General features: G+C 48.1%; 1 protein-coding gene and 1 long non-coding RNA gene across 2 annotated transcripts in view; one reads left to right on the forward strand and one right to left on the reverse strand.

The window, feature by feature from the left end:
• Positions 1-21,491, forward strand: part of LOC141257239 (uncharacterized) — a 128,883-nt gene that overhangs the window by 49,199 nt on the left and 58,193 nt on the right. The window lies entirely within an intron of this gene.
• The window catches only part of NUP133 (nucleoporin 133), a 326,459-nt gene that overhangs the window by 48,614 nt on the left and 256,354 nt on the right, over positions 1-21,491 (reverse strand). Inside the window, exon 22 of the mRNA XM_073671535.1 lies at positions 856-974. Within this exon, the coding sequence (XP_073527636.1) occupies positions 856-974 (119 nt within the window). The remainder of the gene's footprint in view (positions 1-855; positions 975-21,491) is intronic.

Raw genomic sequence — 21,491 nt, forward strand, 5'->3', positions numbered from 1 at the left:
GACATGTGAACATAGTCTTAAAAGGGAAACAGTCATAAGATTAATGCTGCCTGAATCACAGAAAGCATGAATCAGAGCTTGGATGTACGATTGCAGCCAGATATTTGTACGAAGGGTAGAAATTAGCCCAGTAACAAGTGAGTCAGTGTCATCTATATTCAAAGGGAGTTAGGCTGGGAACAAAGGTTGGGAAGTGTAGAGAGTCTATGAATTATTTAGGATTAAGATATCAAAACTGTTCAGTTTACAAAAAGTTTGTATTTTTCCTACAAAGTTCAGGAAAGAGTTAGTTCCGCTGATATTGAGTAAGGTCGTTTAGGAGCCTTGTCCTAAATTACTTAGAGGAGGTGTGGGACAACTTGTAGTTTTTATAGAACCATTTTAGGGGTCCAAAACTTTTTTGGGGGGAGACTACATAAAAAAAGCTAAAGTGCTATTTTTGCCTATTATAGCAAGCACTATGTGGGTTAAAGTAATACCTTAACAGTATTGATCCTGTGATCACTCAGATTCTGGCAGTTGCAGCATGATGACACTTATAAGATAAATGTCCGATATATGGTGGGATTTACCTTCCACAGAGCTCAGTGGCTCTGCAGATGTAGCTGTTGAACTCTATGATTGGTTGTAATGGTGATGACCATGTAGTTGTGATGTTACAGCCGCAGCCAATACACAGACTGTAGTAGCAGCAGAGCTGGTAGTGGACCAGGAAAGTACAAGTATTATTCTGTGTTTGTTTTTGATGTCTGTAATTGCTTGAGAACACCATTTTAAAAAAAAAATTAAAAAAAGTGCAAGTGTACCTAAAGTTTCTGAACGCAGAGTCGAAATCCCTTGAATGCCGTCACCTACCTCAACTAGCTGCAATGGGGAGAATACAGGCAGCACATTTGCTTCCCATTTTTTGTCCTCCAAAAGTTGCTTCGGCAACATCTCTTGGTATAGAAGAAATCGTTCTTGGTTTGAAATTTCTACAAAAGAATTTGTTAATGTTAAAGCAAAGGACATACAAATAATGCATACTACTTAAAAATGTATCATATGTCATGTCACTTGACAAGTACGGAGAAATTTTATTCAAAGCCGAAAGTATGGAATGTAGAAAATGAACACTAAAAAAAAATATTTTGCTACAACTGGACACACTGGGCCCAACTCAGCTAAGCTTTTATGCCAGTATTCTGCCTTAAAAAGGTTTGAAAAGTCACAAAATTTGGAGCAACTCTAAGTTGTGCTTAAATTTTGCAACATTTGGGTATAAAATTCACTTTGAGCAGAAGCATTTGCTAGGCCTTGAAATTTTCTTATTCCAGAAGGAACTGGAGTAGGATTTGTTGCAAGGTGAAGGCATACGCCTCTTCAGGAGCCAGGAGTGTGACTCCAGCCCATCACCTCATCAAGACTGGCATGAACATCAGTCTTGATGAATCAGGCCTACTGACTTTATACAGGTGCATCTCACTAAATTAGAATATCATCAAAAAGTTAATTGATTTCAGTTCTTCAATACAAAAAGTGAAACTCATATTACCGTATTTTTCGGACTAGAAGACGCACCCCAAATTTTAGGGTGGAAAATAGGAAAAAAATTAATTTTTATAAGATGGGGGTCCGTCTTATAGTCTGAATAGGTATCTTACCTGGGGGGGGTGATGGAGCTGGGGTCACAGGAGGCAGGGTCCTTCAGGAAGCCGGCGGAAGCGGAGGAATGCTGGTACCTGGTGGCCTGGTGCCCGGGGGCCTTGGGTGCTGGTGCGGGGGGCCTGGCTTGGGGTTCCGGTGCCTGGCCTGGGGTGCCGGAAGAGGTGAGGCGAGCAGTTATCTGGCTGGGGGCCGGGTACCAGGGCCGGTGTATTGCTGTGTGTAGAGTTTGCAGAGCAGAGTGAGCGGCTTCCGGTAGCCCCGGCCATGTTCCCCAAGATGTGCTCTACAGGAAAATGGCTTCCGACTCGGCAGAGCGCATGCGCCGGCTCCGGCGGCCATTTTCCTGTAGAGCACAGCTTCAGGAACATGGCTGCGGCCACCGGAAGCTGCTCACTTTGCTCTGAAACTCCGCTCACAGCAATACACCAGTCCCGGTACCCGGCCAGGCCCGGCCCCCCTCACCTCTTCTTCCGCCGCCGCCCTGCGATCCTGCTCCACCACCACCGGTAAGTTGCTTCGGACCATAAGACGCACCCCCCATTTTCCTCCCAAATTTGGGTTGGGAAAAGTGCGTCTTATGGTCTGAAAAATACGGTATATAGAGTCATTACAAACAGTGATCTATTTCAAGTGTTTATTTCTGTTAATGTTTTTGATTATGGCTTACAGCCAATGAAAACACAAGTTATTAACTCAGTAAATTAGAATAATTAAGAAAAACACCTGAAAAGGCTTCCTAAGCATTTAAGAAGGTCCCTTAGTCGGTTTCAGTAGGCTCCACAATCATGGGGAAGACTGCTGACTTGACAGATGTCTAGAAGGCAGTCATTGATGCTAAGTAAACGCAAAGTAAATTTGAATTTAATTTGGAAAGTCATAAGTTACTTACCAGTAACGGGATTTTTCGGAGACCATGACAGCACCACAAGAGAAGGGATCCACCCACCAAGGACAGGAAACCTACAGGCTTAAAAGGGGCGGCCCCCTCTTATCGCCTCAGGACCACAAGGTTACTAGATATAGCAAAACATGATAAGTTGGTGATTTATAGAAATGTTGGTTTAAGAGTGAAAATTAATAAACAAGGAGTGCTCCCACCAATGTCAAGGGAGGGAATATAAGGATGCTGTCATGGGCTCCGAAAAATCCCGTTACCGGTAAGTAACTTATGACTATCGGTCGACCATGACAGCACTACAAGAGAATTACAGAGATGAAGAAGTTTAGGGAGGGACTACAGCTTGGAGCACCCTTCTCCCGAAAGTGAGATCAGACGAAACACCCAAATCCAGTCTATAGTGCCTATAGAAGGTAGACGGAGAAGACCAGGTAGCAGCCTTACATATGTCTTCTATTGAGACACCCGTCTTCTTCGCCCAGGAGGTTGTCACTGCCCGGGTGGAGTGAGCCTTCAATTCTTGTAGTTTTTCCTCACCGCTCAATGTATAAGCTAGGGAAATAGCCTCCCTGATCCATCTAGCTATGGTGGACTTTGTGACCTTAGAGCCTTTCCTAACACCTTGGTAGGATATAAATAATGAACAGTCTTTACTAAACTCTTTGGTGACCAAGAGGTACCTAATTACACATCTCCTTAAGTCTAGTGTATGAAACTCTTCTTCTTTCCAGTTACCCGGATTAGGACAGAAGAAGAGTAGGACTACTTCTTGGAGTCTGTGAAAACGGGTAGCTACTTTAGGGAGGATAAGAGGGATCAGGTTTAAGAATTATTTTATCATCCAGGATCTGAGTGAAGGCCAGGGTTGAAGACAGGGCATGAATATCACTAACTCTCTTAGCAGATGTTAAAGCTATCAGAAGCGCTGTTTTAAGGGAGAGGGACTTAAGAGTGGCTAACTCTATTGGCTCAAAGGGTGGACGAGTTAAGGCTTTAAGAACCAAATTTAGATCCCAGGGTACCAATTTGCTTTTGACAATGGGCCTGGACCTAAAGGCGGCTTTAATGAAACGAGAAATCATTACTCACCAGATCACAGCTACAGTATATAGGGCGCCTAAGGCGGACACTTGAACCTTCAGGCTGTGTGCCCACTATGCGTTTTTCAAGTGTTATTGATGCGGAATTTCCGCAGCAGAAACGCTTTAAAACGCTTAGTAATCCGTGCCCCATGATCCCCAATGAAAATCAGCATGTTCTGTACCCATGCTGCAGATTTTTCCACAGCGGATTTTCCTTGCGGAAAAATCCGCAGCATGTCCATTATTTGTGCGCTTCTGCATGCGGATCTGAGGTCCCAATGGACTTGAAAAACCCAAGTAAAATCCGCATGTAAAAACGCTGCAAAAACGTGTGTAAAATCCACAAGCGTTTTTGACTGCCAAGACCATGCAGAAATTTTCTGCTTCATTTCTGCATCGTGGGCACATAGCCTCAGGGTGCTAGTGGCTAGCCCTAACTCAAGGCCCTTTTGCAGAAATTCTAGAACTTTATTTATTGGAGCCTCCTCACAGACTCTGGAACCGGAAAAAGATAAAAACTTCTTCCAGGTTCTCACATAAATTCTGGTTTTAATAGGCCTTGGGAGAATCCCTTTTTTTCTTAATAGCTCTCCTTCAAGTTCCATACAGTCAACTGGAGGCCAGACACTTGAGGATGGACTATTGGACCCTGGAAGAAGAGATCCGGAACTTCTGGTAGAACCCAATGATCTGACACAGACATGCTCCTGAGGCATGAGAGCCAGGACCTCCAGGGCCAAAAGGGTGCGACAAGCAGAACTCTCGCCTTGTCCTCCCTGATCTTTCTGATAACCATAGGAAGAAGGGTTAATGGGGAAAAAGCATAGGCTAGGCTGAACCCCCAAGGTATCTGGAGAACGTCTACTGCAAGGGGTTTTTCTTTGGGATCCAGGGAACAGAAGAGCTGAGTTTTCCAATTTAACTTTGTAGCAAACAAGTACACTACTGGAGGTCCCCATCTTTGGACAATTTGGGAGAAAATGTCCTGATTTAGTTCCCATTCCCCCTGTTTCAGGGTATAGCGGCTTAAGTAGTCTGCCCTTGAATTTTCTTTTCCCTTTATATGAAGGGCTGTTAGGGAACGAAAATGGCATTCCGAGACCTGAAAGAGATGATCCGCCTCTCTCATCGGAGATCTTGATAGTGTATCCCCTTGGTGGTTCACGTAAGCTACTGCGATTTTATCAGAGAAAACCTTTACGTCACAATTTTGAAAAACTAGAAAATAAATTGACTGCCCTGTCTATTGCTAGCAACTCTTTAGCGTTGGAGGAGAGACTCTTTTCTGAATTAGACCATGACCCCGGGGGTTACCATATCTCCCAGATGCCCCCCCCCCACCCACTGGAGCTGGCATCGGTAGTAATTGTTCGGGTTGTTCTAAAAACCCCGGGGACCCCTCTGGATAAGTTCACTTCATTATCCCACCATTAAGGATTCAACTGACCGGGGAGACAAAGAAAACTTCCCCTCCAAGCGCCCCTTCAACATAACTTCATTATTCAGAACGTCCCATTGTAAAACCCTGAAGTGATAGAGCCCACAGAACCCGGGAAAGCAAGATGTCAGGGTACCTGGCAGGGACATCGGAGCTCTCAGGGACATGACTGGGTTTGACACTGCCCTTCTTACTTGATCCCTGATCTTTAGTTTTTTGGCTTCAGGGAGGTAACATGTCTGAGAATCTGAATCCAGCATAACTCCTAAGAATTGCTGAACTTTTGTGGCCGTTAACCTAGATTTATTTAAATTGAGGACCCAGCCCAGATTTTCTAAGATGGAGATCACTATTTTTAGATGCTTACTACGTTGAAGGGCCAAGTTACCAACTATCAGGAAATCGTCCAGATAAGGGATAATTAATATGTCATGCTCTCTAACATGAGCCATTACCTCTGCCACGATTTTGGTAAATACCCGGGGGGGCTATGGCTAAACCGAACGGCAGGGCCCTATATTGAAAGTGGTTGAAGACCCCATCTATAACCACGGCCACTAAGATATTTCTGGTAATCTGAATTGATAGGTACATGGTAATAGGAGTCAAAATCAAAAACTACCATGTAACAATTTGAAAACAGCAATTTTATTGTTGACATTATCGATTCCATTTTGAAGGTGGGGATTATCAGGAATTTATTCAGGGCTTTTAAATTTATAATACACCTGAAAGAACCGTCTGGCTTAGAGACCAGAAAGAGAGGGGAGTAAAATCCCAACCCCCTTTCGAACGCCGGGACCTCCACCAGGACTGCTCTTTGAACAAGGTCTAGTACTTCTTCCTGAAGAGCAAGTTGTTCTGATATAGAGGAATGGACTGGGGTCAAGATAAACCTTCCACGAGGAACTGCTTGGAACTGGAATCTCAGACCTGAACCTGTGCTACGAGTCATTGACTCGATTTCTAGGGCTGCCGAGTGGAAGAAGAATTACTGAACAGAAGACCTCTACCTTTTGGTTTACGGTTTTCCCATTTATCTTGGTCTCTCTGTGGCCTTTTACGAACAAATCTTCTCCTGTGAAAAGACCGCTTATAGGCAGGCATGGACAGGCTAGGGAAACCTTTCTTCCTGTCGCTTGCTTTGTCTAGGATTTCATCCAGGACTGGACTGAAGAGATGTTCCCCTTCGCAAGGTATAGCACAGAGTCTAGCTCTAGCCTGGATGTCACCCAGCCAACACTTGAGCCACAGAGCCCTGCGGGCTGCATTAGACATGGCGGCCGATCTAGCAGCTAATTTAACCGAATCCGCTGAAACACCAGTTAGGAAGGCTGCTGCCCCCTGCATGAGTGGGATACTAGACCACATCTCTTTCCTGGATGTGTTTTCTAAATGCGATTCCAGCTGATCTAGCCACATCATGAATGACCTAGCTGTGCAAGTTGCAGCAATTGCCGGTTTTAAAGCCCCAGCGGTTGTCTCCCAGGTGCCTTTGAGAAACACATCGGCTTTTCGGTCCAGAGGATCTTTAAGGGCCCCCATATCAAGGGGGAGAGATAACTTTTTAGAAGCTTTAGTTATGGCTGCGTCTAGTTTGGGAGCCTTATCCCAGGAGGAGGAGGCAGAGTCCTCAAAAGGGTACTTTCTTTTAAAGAATGGGGAGAGAGAACCCTTTCTTTCCGGCTTTTGCCACTCTATGGATTAGACCCTGAAGTTTAATCATTAAACGGGAAACATTTTCTCTTAATCTGCCCCAGTCCTCTGAACAGGAAGTCTTGGACTGACTTCTCTGGTCTGAGGTCCGTAATGCCCAAGGTTGAGCTTTAACCAACCCGTCAACTCCATTTAATGGAAAGCAGTGCTGGCCTGAACCACTAGCCAAGAATGAAGAAGATGAATCGTCAGAGTCCACCTCCTCGGCTGATGATAGGGAATAATCAGGAGTTGGGGAGACCTCATGGTTAGCTTCCTTCCTCTTAGACTTTTTAGAGAGGAGTTTGCTCACCTCTGATTTAACTAGGGTTTTTAAGCCTGAGGCGAAACTAGGGGTCTCATCCGCCAAAGTTTGGTTTATGCACGACTGGCACAGTCTTTTGGAATATGAGTCCGCCAATAGGGCCTCGCATAACGCATATTGCTTGTGTTTGGTTTTGGAGGTACACTTCTTCCCCTAAACGGATAAGAAGGGACACCTTATTACCTAAGTGAACTTTCTCGAAGATCACTTATGCAGAGCTCAAATAGCCGGTACCGGTTTAGCTGGAGGACCTTCCTCAGTCGGGGGATCGTCCCTAGGGGCTGCAGTTTTTTTTTTTTAATAATAATCTTTATAATTTTTTTTTGTCCGTCTTGTTAGAGTCACGATGGCCGGACCGGGTTTGTCTACCTGCAGTCCGAGAATTGCCGGTGACTCAAGGGGGTCGTGTCTCCTGGGGCTCCCCAAGCGACTGCTGAGATGGAGAAAGCGGCGGCCGCTGGATTTGCTGCTGCTCGTCTTCAGAATCCATTAACAATAGAGTTCTGAAGTATCTGGGAAGCCTAGAGCAGCGATATCTGGACGCTTAAATAGGAGCGTCTACTTCCCTTTAATATCCCCTCTTTTTTTTTTTAATACATCGCCATCTGCTGGTTGGAAGGGAGAATGCAGCGCTCATGCGTCTGAATGCATGTGGACCGGACTTCCTTTCTGGTCACATGACTGCCCGGCATCAGGCCCCGGCATCAGGCCCCGTCCCCAGCCTAGTAAAAGACCGGAAGCATGCGGCGCTGGTCATAGAGGCGCCGCTCCTGTAATCGGCGCTTCCTCCCTCCAGCAGCCTGCACCAGCTAGCATTCACATGCTGCTAGAGGCAGCCCTAGGTCTGGGGCTGCCAACCGCAGACAAGGGCGCAGCTCCCCAATGCAATGCTGTGCCCACCTCAAGTTGGAGCTGCCGCTCCCAGATAGGGGCGCAGCCTCCGTCCTCACGATCCATCTGGCTGGAGCTGCCACCCCAGACAGCGGCACCGCTCCCACAGCCCAGGGCACAGGACGGTACTGGAGCTGCTAATCCCAGACAAGGGTGAAGCTCGACAGCACGCTTCTTCCGGACATCTTCACAGGTAAGCCTGTCAGAGGTTCCCTACATCAAGGACAGGAAACCAAACTGAGGCGAGAAGAGAGGGGCGCCCCTCTTAAGCCTGTAGGTTTCCTAGCCTTGGTGGTCGGATCCCCTCTCTCGTGGTGCTGTTATGGTCGACCGATAAATCAAGGTCCCAGAGTCTCTAGGAAGAGTGGAGAGGCCCACAATCCAAGCTGCTTGAGGTCTAGTGTGAAGTTTCCACAATTGGTGACGGTTTGGAGAACCATGTCATCTGCTGGCGTAGGTCCACTGTGTTTCATCAAGACCAAAGTCGGGGCAGCTTTCTACAAGGAAATTTTAGAGCACTTCATGCTTCCCTCTGCCGACAAGCTTTTTGGAGATGGAAATTTCATTCTCCAGCAGGATTTGGCACCAGTCGACAATGCCAAAAGTACCAATACAGTATCACTGTGCTTGATTGGCCAACAAACTCGCCTGACCTTAACCCCATAGAGAATCTATGGGGTATTGTAAAGAGGAAGATGAGAGACACCAGACCCAACAATGCAGACGAGCTGAAGGCGGCTATCAAAGCAACCTGGGCTTCCATAACACCTCAGCAGTGCCACAGGCTGATCACCTCCATGCCATGCCGCATTGATGCAGTAATTGATGCAAAAGGAGCCCCGACCAAGTATTGAGGGCATTTACTGAACATACATTTCAGTAGGCCAACATTTTGGATTTTAAAAACATTTTTTAAGCTGTTGTTGTAAAGTATTCTAATTTACTGAGATAATGACTTTTGTGTTTTCATTGGCTGCAAGCCATAATCATCAACATTAACAGAAATAAACACTTGAAATAGATCACTCTGTCTGTAATGACTCTATATAATATAGGAGTTTCACTTTTAGTATTGAAGAACTGAAATAAATTAACTTTTTTATTATATTCTAATTTAGTGAGATGCACCTGTATATTACGCAACCTGAAGTTAGTGTTTAAGTATACTGAACATTTATGCAAAAATACAGCAGGTGAAATAAGAAATGAACACATCAATTTTCTAAGTAAATATATTTCTAAAGGCGCTACTCACATGAAATTCTTATCAGATGTCCGTAACAACTAGTGTTGAGCATTCCGATACTGTAATATCGGGTATCGGAATTCCGATACTTAATTCCGATACTTTTACAATATCGAATACCGGAATCGGAAGTTCCCATAATGCCTGCACTCTGCAGTGTCTCTGAAGGATGACAAGCTGGATGGCAGCGCTCAGCTGAGATCCAGCCTGTCATCAGAATGCCATCCCAGCGGGGGAGAATTCTCCTGATTGTTTAAAAGCCGGCGCGCGGTAAAAAGCCGCCGGCTTTTAAACAATCACACAGCCCCATACTGCTTCCCCGCAGCCTCCCACCCCGATCCTCCGCTCCCCTCGCCACCTCCAATCCCAATCGTAAATTAGGACCGGGCGGGGAGCGCAGCACCAAGGAGCGAAGGACCCGGGCGGGGAAGCCGGCAGTGAAAAGACTTCACCGCCGGCTTTCCCGTTCTGTGCTGCGCTTTCCCGCCGGTTATTTCAAATGAACAGCTGAGGTATCAGCTGATGCCGATCAGCTGTTCATTTGAAGTCGCTGCGTTGCCCTCAGAGGGTTCATGTGAGTTCATGCTTGACTGCATTGCATGAACTCACATGAACTTTCCCACGGCCGCACAGGTCAGCCTCACCTCCCAGACCCGTCTGTGCGGGGTGTCTGTGCGGGGTGTCTGTGCGGGGTGTCTGTGCGGGGTGTCTGTGCGGGGTGTCTGTGCGGGGTGTCTGTGCGGGGTGTCTGTGCGGGGTGTCTGTGCGGGGTGTCTGTGCGGGGTGTCTGTGCGGGGTGTCTGTGCGGGGTGTCTGTGCGGGGTGTCTGTGCGGGGTGTCTGTGCGGGGTGTCTGTGCGGGGTGTCTGTGCGGGGTGTCTGTGCGGGGTGTCTGTGCGGGGTGTCTGTGCGGGGTGTCTGTGCGGGGTGTCTGTGCGGGGTGTCTGTGCGGGGTGTCTGTGCGGGGTGTCTGTGCGGGGTGTCTGTGCGGGGTGTCTGTGCGGGGTGTCTGTGCGGGGTGTCTGTGCGGGGTGTCTGTGCGGGGTGTCTGTGCGGGGTGTCTGTGCGGGGTGTCTGTGCGGGGTGTCTGTGCGGGGTGTCTGTGCGGGGTGTCTGTGCGGGGTGTCTGTGCGGGGTGTCTGTGCGGGGTGTCTGTGCGGGGTGTCTGTGCGGGGTGTCTGTGCGGGGTGTCTGTGCGGGGTGTCTGTGCGGGGTGTCTGTGCGGGGTGTCTGTGCGGGGTGTCTGTGCGGGGTGTCTGTGCGGGGTGTCTGTGCGGGGTGTCTGTGCGGGGTGTCTGTGCGGGGTGTCTGTGCGGGGTGTCTGTGCGGGGTGTCTGTGCGGGGTGTCTGTGCGGGGTGTCTGTGCGGGGTGTCTGTGCGGGGTGTCTGTGCGGGGTGTCTGTGCGGGGTGTCTGTGCGGGGTGTCTGTGCGGGGTGTCTGTGCGGGGTGTCTGTGCGGGGTGTCTGTGCGGGGTGTCTGTGCGGGGTGTCTGTGCGGGGTGTCTGTGCGGGGTGTCTGTGCGGGGTGTCTGTGCGGGGTGTCTGTGCGGGGTGTCTGTGCGGGGTGTCTGTGCGCGGTGTCTGTGCGCGGTGTCTGTGCGCGGTGTCTGTGCGCGGTGTCTGTGCGCGGTGTCTGTGCGCGGTGTCTGTGCGCGGTGTCTGTGCGCGGTGTCTGTGCGCGGTGTCTGTGCGCGGTGTCTGTGCGCGGTGTCTGTGCGCGGTGTCTGTGCGCGGTGTCTGTGCGCGGTGTCTGTGCGCGGTGTCTGTGCGCGGTGTCTGTGCGCGGTGTCTGTGCGCGGTGTCTGTGCGCGGTGTCTGTGCGCGGTGTCTGTGCGCGGTGTCTGTGCGCGGTGTCTGTGCGCGGTGTCTGTGCGCGGTGTCTGTGCGCGGTGTCTGTGCGCGGTGTCTGTGCGCGGTGTCTGTGCGCGGTGTCTGTGCGCGGTGTCTGTGCGCGGTGTCTGTGCGCGGTGTCTGTGCGCGGTGTCTGTGCGCGGTGTCTGTGCGCGGTGTCTGTGCGCGGTGTCTGTGCGCGGTGTCTGTGCGCGGTGTCTGTGCGCGGTGTCTGTGCGCGGTGTCTGTGCGCGGTGTCTGTGCGCGGTGTCTGTGCGCGGTGTCTGTGCGCGGTGTCTGTGCGCGGTGTCTGTGCGCGGTGTCTGTGCGCGGTGTCTGTGCGCGGTGTCTGTGCGCGGTGTCTGTGCGCGGTGTCTGTGCGCGGTGTCTGTGCGCGGTGTCTGTGCGCGGTGTCTGTGCGCGGTGTCTGTGCGCGGTGTCTGTGCGCGGTGTCTGTGCGCGGTGTCTGTGCGCGGTGTCTGTGCGCGGTGTCTGTGCGCGGTGTCTGTGCGCGGTGTCTGTGCGCGGTGTCTGTGCGCGGTGTCTGTGCGCGGTGTCTGTGCGCGGTGTCTGTGCGCGGTGTCTGTGCGCGGTGTCTGTGCGCGGTGTCTGTGCGTGCAGGCAGACATAGGCCGATGTGACACTACTACTCCCATCGGCCTATGTCTGTCCCCCGTCCACTCCTGCCAGCAGGATCAGCTCGATGGGAGCAGTAGTTCCCATCAGCCTGATCCTGCTATTTAAATTGCCCTACTGTGTCCCCAATAAATGTTAGATACATGTCATTGGTGGCCAGTGGTTACCTAAAAGAAATTAGTTCATAGATTACCTGTCCCCACCGATCGCCACCTAAAATAAAGTAAAAAATAAAAAACTACACCTATACTCACCTAGACACCTAATTCCCCGAAGCCATCGATCTCCTGTAATAAAATATAAAATAATAAACCACAACCTTATCCTTACCCCTCCGGAGTAGTCCACGAGTGTCCCACGAAGATCTCCAGTTCAGAGCAGCCACATAGAATGTGACCGCCCTGAACCGCTGCCGCCGCTGGAATGACGGGGCCGTAAGGGTTCACCGCAGTTCAGGCAGCGCTGCTCCGGTTAGCTCCTTTACGGCCCTGCTGTATCGTGAGAAATTCCCACAGTACAGCAGTGCCGTAAAGGAGGTCTCCGGAGCTGCGCTGACTGAATGCACTCCGGTGACCTCAGTCAGTGGCTCCCGCTGCCGGGAGCGGACGTGTTCCCGGCAGCGTGAGCTTACAGCAGCCATGCACAGCTGTCACCTTCTCCAGATGTGACAGCTGTGCATGGGAGATCAGCGCAGGAACGTGGACAGGTAACTATTATTTTTAGTAAACTAAGAATTAAATAAAATTGTGTGTTTTATTTCAAATAAATTATTTTTTTCTGGGTGTAGTGTGTGTTTTTTTCTTTTTAACACTTTGTAGGTTAGTAATGGGGGTGTCTTATAGACGCCCATCATTACTAACCTGGGCTTCAAGGCAGCTGGCGCTGACATGAACCCCACCACTATTACCCCTGCCACCGCACCAGGGCAGCGTGGAAGAGCGAGGCTAAGTGCCAGAATTGGCGCATCCTATCGATGCGCCATTTCTGGGGCGGCTGACGGCTGGTGTTTCTAGCCTGGGAGGGGGCCAATATTCATGGCACCCTTCCTGGGCTATTAATATCAGCCCCCAGCTGTCTGCCTAGCCTTTGCTAGCTATTAAAATAGGGGGGACCCCACGTCATTTTTTTGGGGGGTCCCCCATTTTAATAGCTAGTAAAGGCTAGGTATTCAGCTGGGGGCTGATATTAGTAGTCTGGGAAGCTTCGTGGGTTTTACCCCCTTCCCAGGCTTCAAACATCTGCCCCAGCCGTCTGCTTAACCTCCGCTAGAGACTAAAATTATGGGGGATCCCACGCCATTTTTTTTTTAAATAAATCCTTTATTTTAACACTAAATGACATTTGAGGAGTTAATAAAGATGCAGTCCCTAAATTATTATTTATTTTTTTAATTAATTTTTCCCAAAACTTTTGACGTGGGCTTCGCCATATTTTTGTATGCCAGCCAGGTACAGCATCCAGCTCCTATGAACGCGCCATTTTCCGGGGCGGCTGCGGACTGCAATTTTCAGCGGGGGGGGGGGGGGCAGAAAGCTTGGGCCTCCCTGCGCTGCAGATTCCATCCCCCAGCTGCCTAGTTGTACCTGGCTGGACACAAAAATAGGGAGAAGCTCCACGTTTTTTTTTTTTTTTTTTTTAATTATTTCATGAAATTCATGGAATAATTAAGAAAAAAAGGGCTTCCCTATATTGTTGTGTCCAACCAGGTACAAATAGGCAGCTGGTGGTTGGGGGCAGCCCGTTCCTGCCTGCTGTACCTGGCTGGACACAAATATAGTGCAAAGCCCCACGTCAATTTTTTTTAAATTATTTCAGGAAATTCATGAAATAATTAAAAAAAAATTATGTGGGGCTTCGCCCTATATTTGTGTCCAGTCAGGTACAGCAGGCAGGAACGGGCAGCCCCCAACCACCAGCTGCCTATTTGTACCTAGCCGGACACAACAATATAGGGAAGCCCTTTTTTTCTTAATTATTCCATGAATTTCATGAAATAATTAAAAAAAAAAATACGTGGGGCTTCGCCCTATTTTTGTGTCCAGCCAGGTACAACAAGGCAGCTGGGGGCTGGAATCCGCAGCGCAGGGAGGCCCAAGCTTTCTGGGCCCCACCCGCTGCAAATTGCAGTCCGCAGCCGCCCCGGAAAATGGCGCGTTCATAGAAGCGCCATCTTCTGGCGCTGTACCCAACTCATCCAGGGCCCTGGTGCGGTGGCTCACTGGGTAATAAAGGGGTTAAGGCCAGCTTGGCATTATCAGCTGGCCCTAAGCCCGAAATTCATGGGGTCACGCCAATATTAGACATGACCGCCATGAATTTCTAGTAAAGTATTTAAAAAAAACACAAACACCCAGAAAAAAGTCCTTTAATTGAAATAAAGACACAATTCTTTATTGTTCTAAATTAAACCATACTTATCGTCACGCCCATTCCAGCTGAAGCCAACGATCTCCTGAAATAAAAGAAAAATAATAAAGCAACCTCATCCTTACCTTTCCATGGCTCCCACGACAGCTTCAGCTCTGCTACATCGAGATGACAGGCTGGACCGCAGCAGAACGCTGCCATCCAGCCTGTCATCACGCAGACACTGAGAAGCGCAGGCATGCTTGCGCTCCTCAGTGTCTCTCTGTGACGTCATCCAGATGAGCCGAGGTCATGTCCAATGAACTCAGCTCACCTCATGCACGTCACTGACAGTTTGGGAAAATTCTCCTGCACTCAGCACTTCAGTGTGAGAATTTTCCCACGCTGTCAGTGACGTGCATGAGGTGAGCTGAGTTCATTGGACATGACCTCACCTCATGTATGTCACTGACAGCGTGGGAGAATTCTCACGCTGAAGCGCTGAGTGCAGGAGAATTTTCCCACGCTGTCAGTGACGTGCATGAGGTGAGCTGAGTTCATTGGACATGACCTCACCTCATGTATGTCACTGACAGCGTGGGAGAATTCTCACGCTGAAGCGCTGAGTGCAGGAGAATTTTCCCACGCTGTCAGTGACGTGCATGAGGTGAGCTGAGTTCATTGGACATGAACTCGGCTCATCTGGATGACGTCACAGAGAGACACTGAGGAGCGTAAGCATGCCTGCGCTTCTCAGTGTCTGCGGGATGACAGGCTGGATGGCAGCGTTCTGCTGCGGTCCAGCCTGTCATCTCGATGTAGCAGAGCTAAAGCTGTCGTGGGAACCATGGAAAGGTAAGGATGAGGTTGCTTTATTATTTTTCTTTTATTGCAGGAGATCGTTGGCTTCAGCTGGAATGGGCGTGATGGTAAGTATGGTTTAATTTAGAACAATAAAGAATTGTGTGTTTATTTCAATTAAAGGACTTTATTCTGGGTGTTTGTGTTTTTCTTTAACTTTGACTATGGGGTTAGTAATGGGGGTGTCTTATAGACGCCTCTCCATTACTAACCTGGGCTTGATGTCAGCTGGCATTATAAGCTGACATCAACCCCAGCCCTATTACCCCCTGCCACCGCACCAGGGCAGTGGGAAGAGCGAGGCTAAGTGCCAGAATTGCCTGGTGTCTAGAAACGTTATAATACACACCAGGTATATCAGACGAGCATATTTATAAGCACCAAAGATAGATGGGATAATGGTGATATTACCAGTCACCACACAGATATGTTCCCAGTGTACAATACATTGCCAAGGAGAAAATGGTTTAAGTATAGGTCCAACAGGCCGAGCTAAAAGATGAGGTTGATGTATAGACAATAAAGTAGAGGACAGTGACGCTGGTAGGAAGGTCTACAGTCCTGCGGCAAATTGGGACAATAACCTCTGGTTGTCCTAGGGGTATCAGAGGAGATACCGCTAATAAAAACAAAAGGGTAAGAAATTTGCGCTGGGCTGATAGACTCAAGGACTGCAGGTGTATAAAATAGCCAGTTACCTTTATTGATAAATATTGGTTAAACGCAAGAGCAATAAATATAGAATATACTATAAAATAATAAAATCCTGGTTGTTGAGGTAAAAGGTCCTACTGCGAGCTGGATCGCAGTTCGTGGCAGTATTGGAATGGAGGGATATGATTAAAGGTTCACATGTTCCATCTGAACCTTTAATCATATCCCTCCATTCCAATACTGCCAAAAACTGCGATCCAGCTCGCAGTAGGACATTTTACCTCAACAACCAGGATTTTATTTTATAGCATATTTTATATTTATTGCTCTTACGTTTAACCAATATTTATCAAGAAAGTTAATTAGTTGTCATATTGTCCGAGTAGACCCTGACATGTGACCCCTGTAGTAGAGAATTGGCTGCCCATAGGGTTTCTTCCACCGCTTTCGACTCTCTTAGGTTCGAGGATTGATCTGCGATTTCTTGCAACCAGATTCCTTGAAAAGCCACATGGGAGACCACTGCTCCCCCATCCCCTTTTGCTGGCGTCTGTTTTGACAGATATCAATGCAAGTTGAATCCATGTCGAACCTTTCTCCAGATTTCCCGGACAGAGTCACCACCTTAAAGATGCTTTTACCTACTCTGGCAGACGAATCTTGCTGGTGAGAGAACTTGGAGATCTGTCCCAACTGGAAAGCATGTAGTTTTGAAGGACCCTCGAATGCGCTTGAGCCCAATGTACAGCTTGAATAGATGAGGTCATGGTCCCGAGGACAGATATGGCAAATTTTAATGAGACTCTGCTCCGATTCTGTCGCGCATAAACTTACGATCTTAACTGAATTTGTTTCTGTTTTGGCAAAAAAGAGGCTTGTTGCTGGGAGTCCAGGATAATTCCCAAGAAGGTCTTCCTGGTGGAGGGAATCAGATCTGACTTCTAGTAATTTATCAGCCATCCCAATGATTCCAGAATCCGAAGGGTCGTCTGAAGGTCCTTTTCAAAAATTGGAACTGAGGGAGCCATCATTAAAAAATAGTCTAAATAGGGGACGATGCTGATATTCCACCTTCTTAGACAAGCTACCACCTCTGCTATGAGTTTTGTGAATAAACGGGGTGCCAACGAAATCCCGAAGGGGAGTACATTGAACTGAAAATGGAGTAGCCTTTGATTCTGACTTACGGCAAATCTGAGGAATTTCCTGTAGGCCGAGTGAACTGGTACATGGTAGTTTGCCTCTTGCAGGTCTATTGTTGCCATGACAAATCCTTCCCCAATCTATGGGATTGTGGAACTTATCGATTCCACCTTGAACCTAAGGTATTTCACATACTGGTTGAGATGTTTTAGATTGAGGATTATCCTGTAGGAACCTGAAACCTTTTTCAACAGAAACACTTGAGAATAATAGTTACATAGTTTATAAGGCCGAAAAAAGACAAGCGTCCATCCAGTTCAGCCTATTTCTTGTGCACTGCAGCTATTCCGCAGCGTTGATCCAGGGGAAGGCAAAAAAAAAACCATGCGGTATAGGCCAATTTACATCATTGAGGAAAAATTCACTTCCCGACACCAATCTGGCAGTCAGATTACATCCCTGGATTAATTAACTATCACTAAGCATAAGATGTAATTTTATTGTTCTCAAGAAAGGCGTCCAGGCCTCTCTTGAACTCATTAAGTGAGTTGGACATCACCACTTCCTCTCCCAGAGAGTTCCAGAGTCTCAAGGCTCTGACCGTAAAGAATCCCCTTCTATGCTGGTGCAGGAACCTCCTTTCCTCCAGACGCATAGTGTGCCCCCTCGTCTTTGTCACCATCCTTGGTATAAACAGGTCATGGGAGAGATCTCTGTACTGCCCCCTGATGTATTTATACATGTTTATGAGGTCTCCCCTCAGTGAACCCGAGGAACCTAAAAAGAACTGTGCGTAAACTCGGATGACTGCACTCCCCTGTCTCTGTCAGTTATTTCCACCACGCTACCGCACCTGCACTACAACGCCCAGCATCACCATCTGCAACTACACTGCCCCGGGGGCCCATTCCGCCTGTGGGGAGCAGAAACATCCCAGCTGCCATCCCATCACCCCCGGAGGTCTGCAGCAGCGCCGGTACTTATTACCGGAAACCACAGGTGGCGTCACGAGACAAAAACTGTTAACAAACCCCTTTTAAAGAGTGACCCCAGAGGATGGGCCCGGGAGCCGACTGCCGTGACATCCCACAGAAGATCAGGACCCAGGTACCGAGTTTCCCCATATCCCCCTGGGCGAGTCACTTTTCCAAGTGATGCTCAAAATCGCTTGAAAAACTGCTTGAAAAAACGCATGCGAAAACGCTGAAAAAACGCTTCTCTCTGACCTTCCCCTCTTTCCATGTGAGGCACTGGTGATATAACTTCCGAATTTTGTAGATTCTGAAGACCTGTCATTAGGATCTTCTGTAATCTTGCAGAAGGTAAGGACGTTACTTCTACCATTCTTGGAGGGTAGGTAGCAAAGTAGATTTCGGCTCCTACCGCCACCATGTCCAGGATCTTCCTGTCCGTAAATATCAGCTGCCATTGTGGAAGGAAGCTTGCAATCCTGCCTCCTACCTTCTTGGCGTCATGGTTTGTCTTGCCTTAAACTTTGAAAGATATTCTTCCCTCTTCTCCCTCTGGGGTAACTCCAGCGACCGGTTTTACCCTTGCCTCTATACTTAAATGTTTGCTGCTGTTGCTGCTGAGGGGGAAGAAATCGTCTTTTCCTAAAGTTCCTTGGAATATTCGGCTCTGGCAGAGATTTCTTCTTGTCAGATGCTTTCTCCAACAGTTAGTCCAAGACTGCCCCAAACATATACTCTCCTTTAAACGGGATGGAACAAAGCTTAGGCTATTATGCATTATCCCCACTCCAAAACTTCAGCCATAGAGCTCTTCTTGTAGAATTAGATAAGGCTGTCGATCTTGCCGCAATCTTGACAGACTCTGCTGGGGCGTCAGATAGGAATCCAGTGGCTTTTTGAAGCAAAGGAAGAGATGCAAGGAGGTCCTCCCAAGGAGTACCCTTCCAAAGATTTTCCTTTAATTGTTGTAGCCAGAGGAACATGGAACGTGCTACACAAGTCAAAGCGATATTCGTCTTCAGGGAAGCCGCTGATGTTTCCCATGTCTTCTTCAGCAGACTGTCCATCTTCCCAGATATTGGATCCTTCAGCTGGGAAGAGTCTTCAAAGGGAAGGGTTGTCTTCTTCGCTACCCTTGCTACTTGCACATCCACTTTCGGAATTTCCGTCCATAGTTTAGCTGTATTTTCATCCAGAGGGAATCTGTCCTTCATTTGTCCAGTAACACTAAGCCTTTTCTCAGGTGACTCCTAATGTTGTCATGCACCGGGAACACTAACTTTTTCTTTGATTTCAGACCCCCCTCCGGGGATCCAAATTCTTCTGAGTCAGAGGTATCCCTAAGGCTATGTGCCCACAATGCAGAAATGCTGCAGATTTTTCCTGAGCGTTTCTGCATCTCCCTGGCAGAAAAAAAAACATGCATTTTACATGCGTTTTTTTTCTGCCAGGTGGAAGTGTAAGTGAAGTGTTTTTAACATGCAATTTCACATGCGGTCCAATACAAGTCAATGGCGGCTAAAACGCCACATTCCGCAAAATTAATGGTAGTGCTGCTGATTTTTCCGCAATGATAATCTGCAGCAGAAATCCCAAGGTGGGATGTGCACAGCACATACGGATTATCATTGGGGAACATTGCAGACCTTCTACCAAGCGTTTAAGCGTTTCCGTGGTGGAATAGCCGCTGCGGAAACGCTTCAAAAACGCATCGTGGGCACGCAGCCTAACAGTATACTTTCTCCTTTTCGCTGGAGATGGACCTTCAGCTCTGGCTTGCGAAAGACTGCCAGGAGGCTAGGGAGGATTGTATTTCCTGCCGGACCATTCCCCTGACTTCTTCCATAAGGGAAGGTTGTTCCTCCTTCACAATGCTGTTAGTAAATTTCTGGTATAGGGGTTTCTTATGCTCTTAAGCAAGCTTTTTCCTACAAATGGTACATTTGTGAATTGTAGCATTTTCTCCCACTCTCGGTGCAGGATCATTGTCTCCCTAAATTTAGAAAGGTGAGATTTTAAAATTACAATTTGGGATCCTGCTCAACAGAGAGTGGGGAACAACCTTATCCTGGAGTACTTACTGGGGCCGGGGTTAGCGCTGGGCTCTGCAGACTTTGAGACAACACCTTCCATAGCAGCAGAATATTCTGTCCTACCTTAACGGTGTCTTCTCATCTGGGTCATTTTTATAGAGGAGACCGAGATCCAGCACCAAAATTCCACCAATAAAGTGAAAGATCCTTCATTCCTGGGCCAAAACCGCTGTTTCCAGTTAGAATTTCCTGCCGCGGCCCCATGCGTTCCACGGTGGAACGCAACCGGATGTGACGTCCCGCAGGCCGAAACCCGGACTTCCGGCACGTCCTGCATGTGCGCCAGAACGCTGCCATGGAGGACAGAGGAGACACCGGCTGGGGAGCTACCGGAGGCCTCCAGCCCCAACCTCACTCAGCTTTACCCATAGGCGCAGGAGAGTGAGGAGGTCCCGCTCCAGAAGGAAAGGGAGCTGACAGGGAAGGAAGGCCGGCGGTGATCGCTCCCTGCAGCCCAGCACAGGTAAAATTATTAAGGCCCTGCTCGCCAGCCACAGCCACCCTAGGTAACCTCTTCATCCCATAAGGACAGGAAAACACTGAGTATAGTAGCGGGGAGGGGCTATTTAACCTCTTGTGTTCCTGTCCCTAATTAGGATGGGGAGGCTACCTCCAGGTGTGCGGTCGTGAATAAAAAATGTTTTAAGAAATTAAAGTTTTGTCAATTTTTTTTTTTTTTTTAATTGTTCTCGTGTTCAGTGAGATATTTATTAAAATCTTACTTTTCAAACAGGGTGTACTTCTTAGTGCTGAATACTGTACATCAGTGTCATTGAAAGGTCAAGAATTGAGTAGTACATTCATCATTAGGAATAATTCTAAGATAATTGTAGTCAACATTAATCAGACATCTCAGTTCTAAGAAAAACTTAAAAGTGACATTAGAAAGAAGGAATAAGACTAACTGCCCACCTGTTATCAAATCAAAGGATTAAAAACCTTTCCTAGTAGCCTTCATTGGGGGACCCAAAGAAAAAAAAATTGTCCACTCAGCAGGCTACACCATCTACTGGTATCAAACTACTCAGTTTGGGGGACATGGCACCCAACCTTTCCTTTCAAAGAAGGTTGGGTGCCATGAATAGGTTCGAAGGGAGGATCCTGAAGAACACCTAACAAGAGGTTAAGGTCCCATGGATCTATGGGTTGACGATATGGTGGAGTCAAGTGAGCAACACCCTAAAGGGAGGTCTTTACCTGAGAACAAGAAACCAAATTGAGCTGAAGTTGGATGGAAAGCATGGAGACCTGATCCTGGAAGGTACTGAGGGATAAGCCAGAATCAAGGCTAGACTGGAAAAAGGCCAAAATGGAAGGCAGGGTAAGAGACAAAGGAGTTGAGTGGTTTTCCTTACACCATCGAAAAAAGGCCTTCCAGATGCATGAGAGAAAAAGTGGGCTTTCTTGTGCAGATCATGGTCTGTATAACCGGAGAAGAAAAAAAACGCCGTTTTCAGCACCGCGGTTTCAACAGCCAAACCATTAAACTGAGATACCGAGAATTCGGGTGGAAGAATGTTATTTGGGAAAGAAGGTGTGCGCGGCTTGGGAGTCTCCAGGGAACGTCTGAAAGCAGATGGATCACATTTGGATACAAGGCTCCTCTGGGCCAGTCCGCAGCCACTAGGAGGATCAGATCACCCTCCATCTTGATCTTCTTAATGACTCTGGGAATCAACGGGAGGGGAGGGAAGAGATAAGGAAGGTAAAATTGAGTCCATGGAATGACTAGGGAA

The sequence above is a fragment of the Phyllobates terribilis genome, unplaced genomic scaffold (genome assembly GCF_046119375.1).
Source record: "Phyllobates terribilis strain yellow unplaced genomic scaffold, ASM4611937v1 Scaffold_3__8_contigs__length_932513732, whole genome shotgun sequence".
Taxonomy (NCBI): domain Eukaryota; kingdom Metazoa; phylum Chordata; class Amphibia; order Anura; family Dendrobatidae; genus Phyllobates; species Phyllobates terribilis.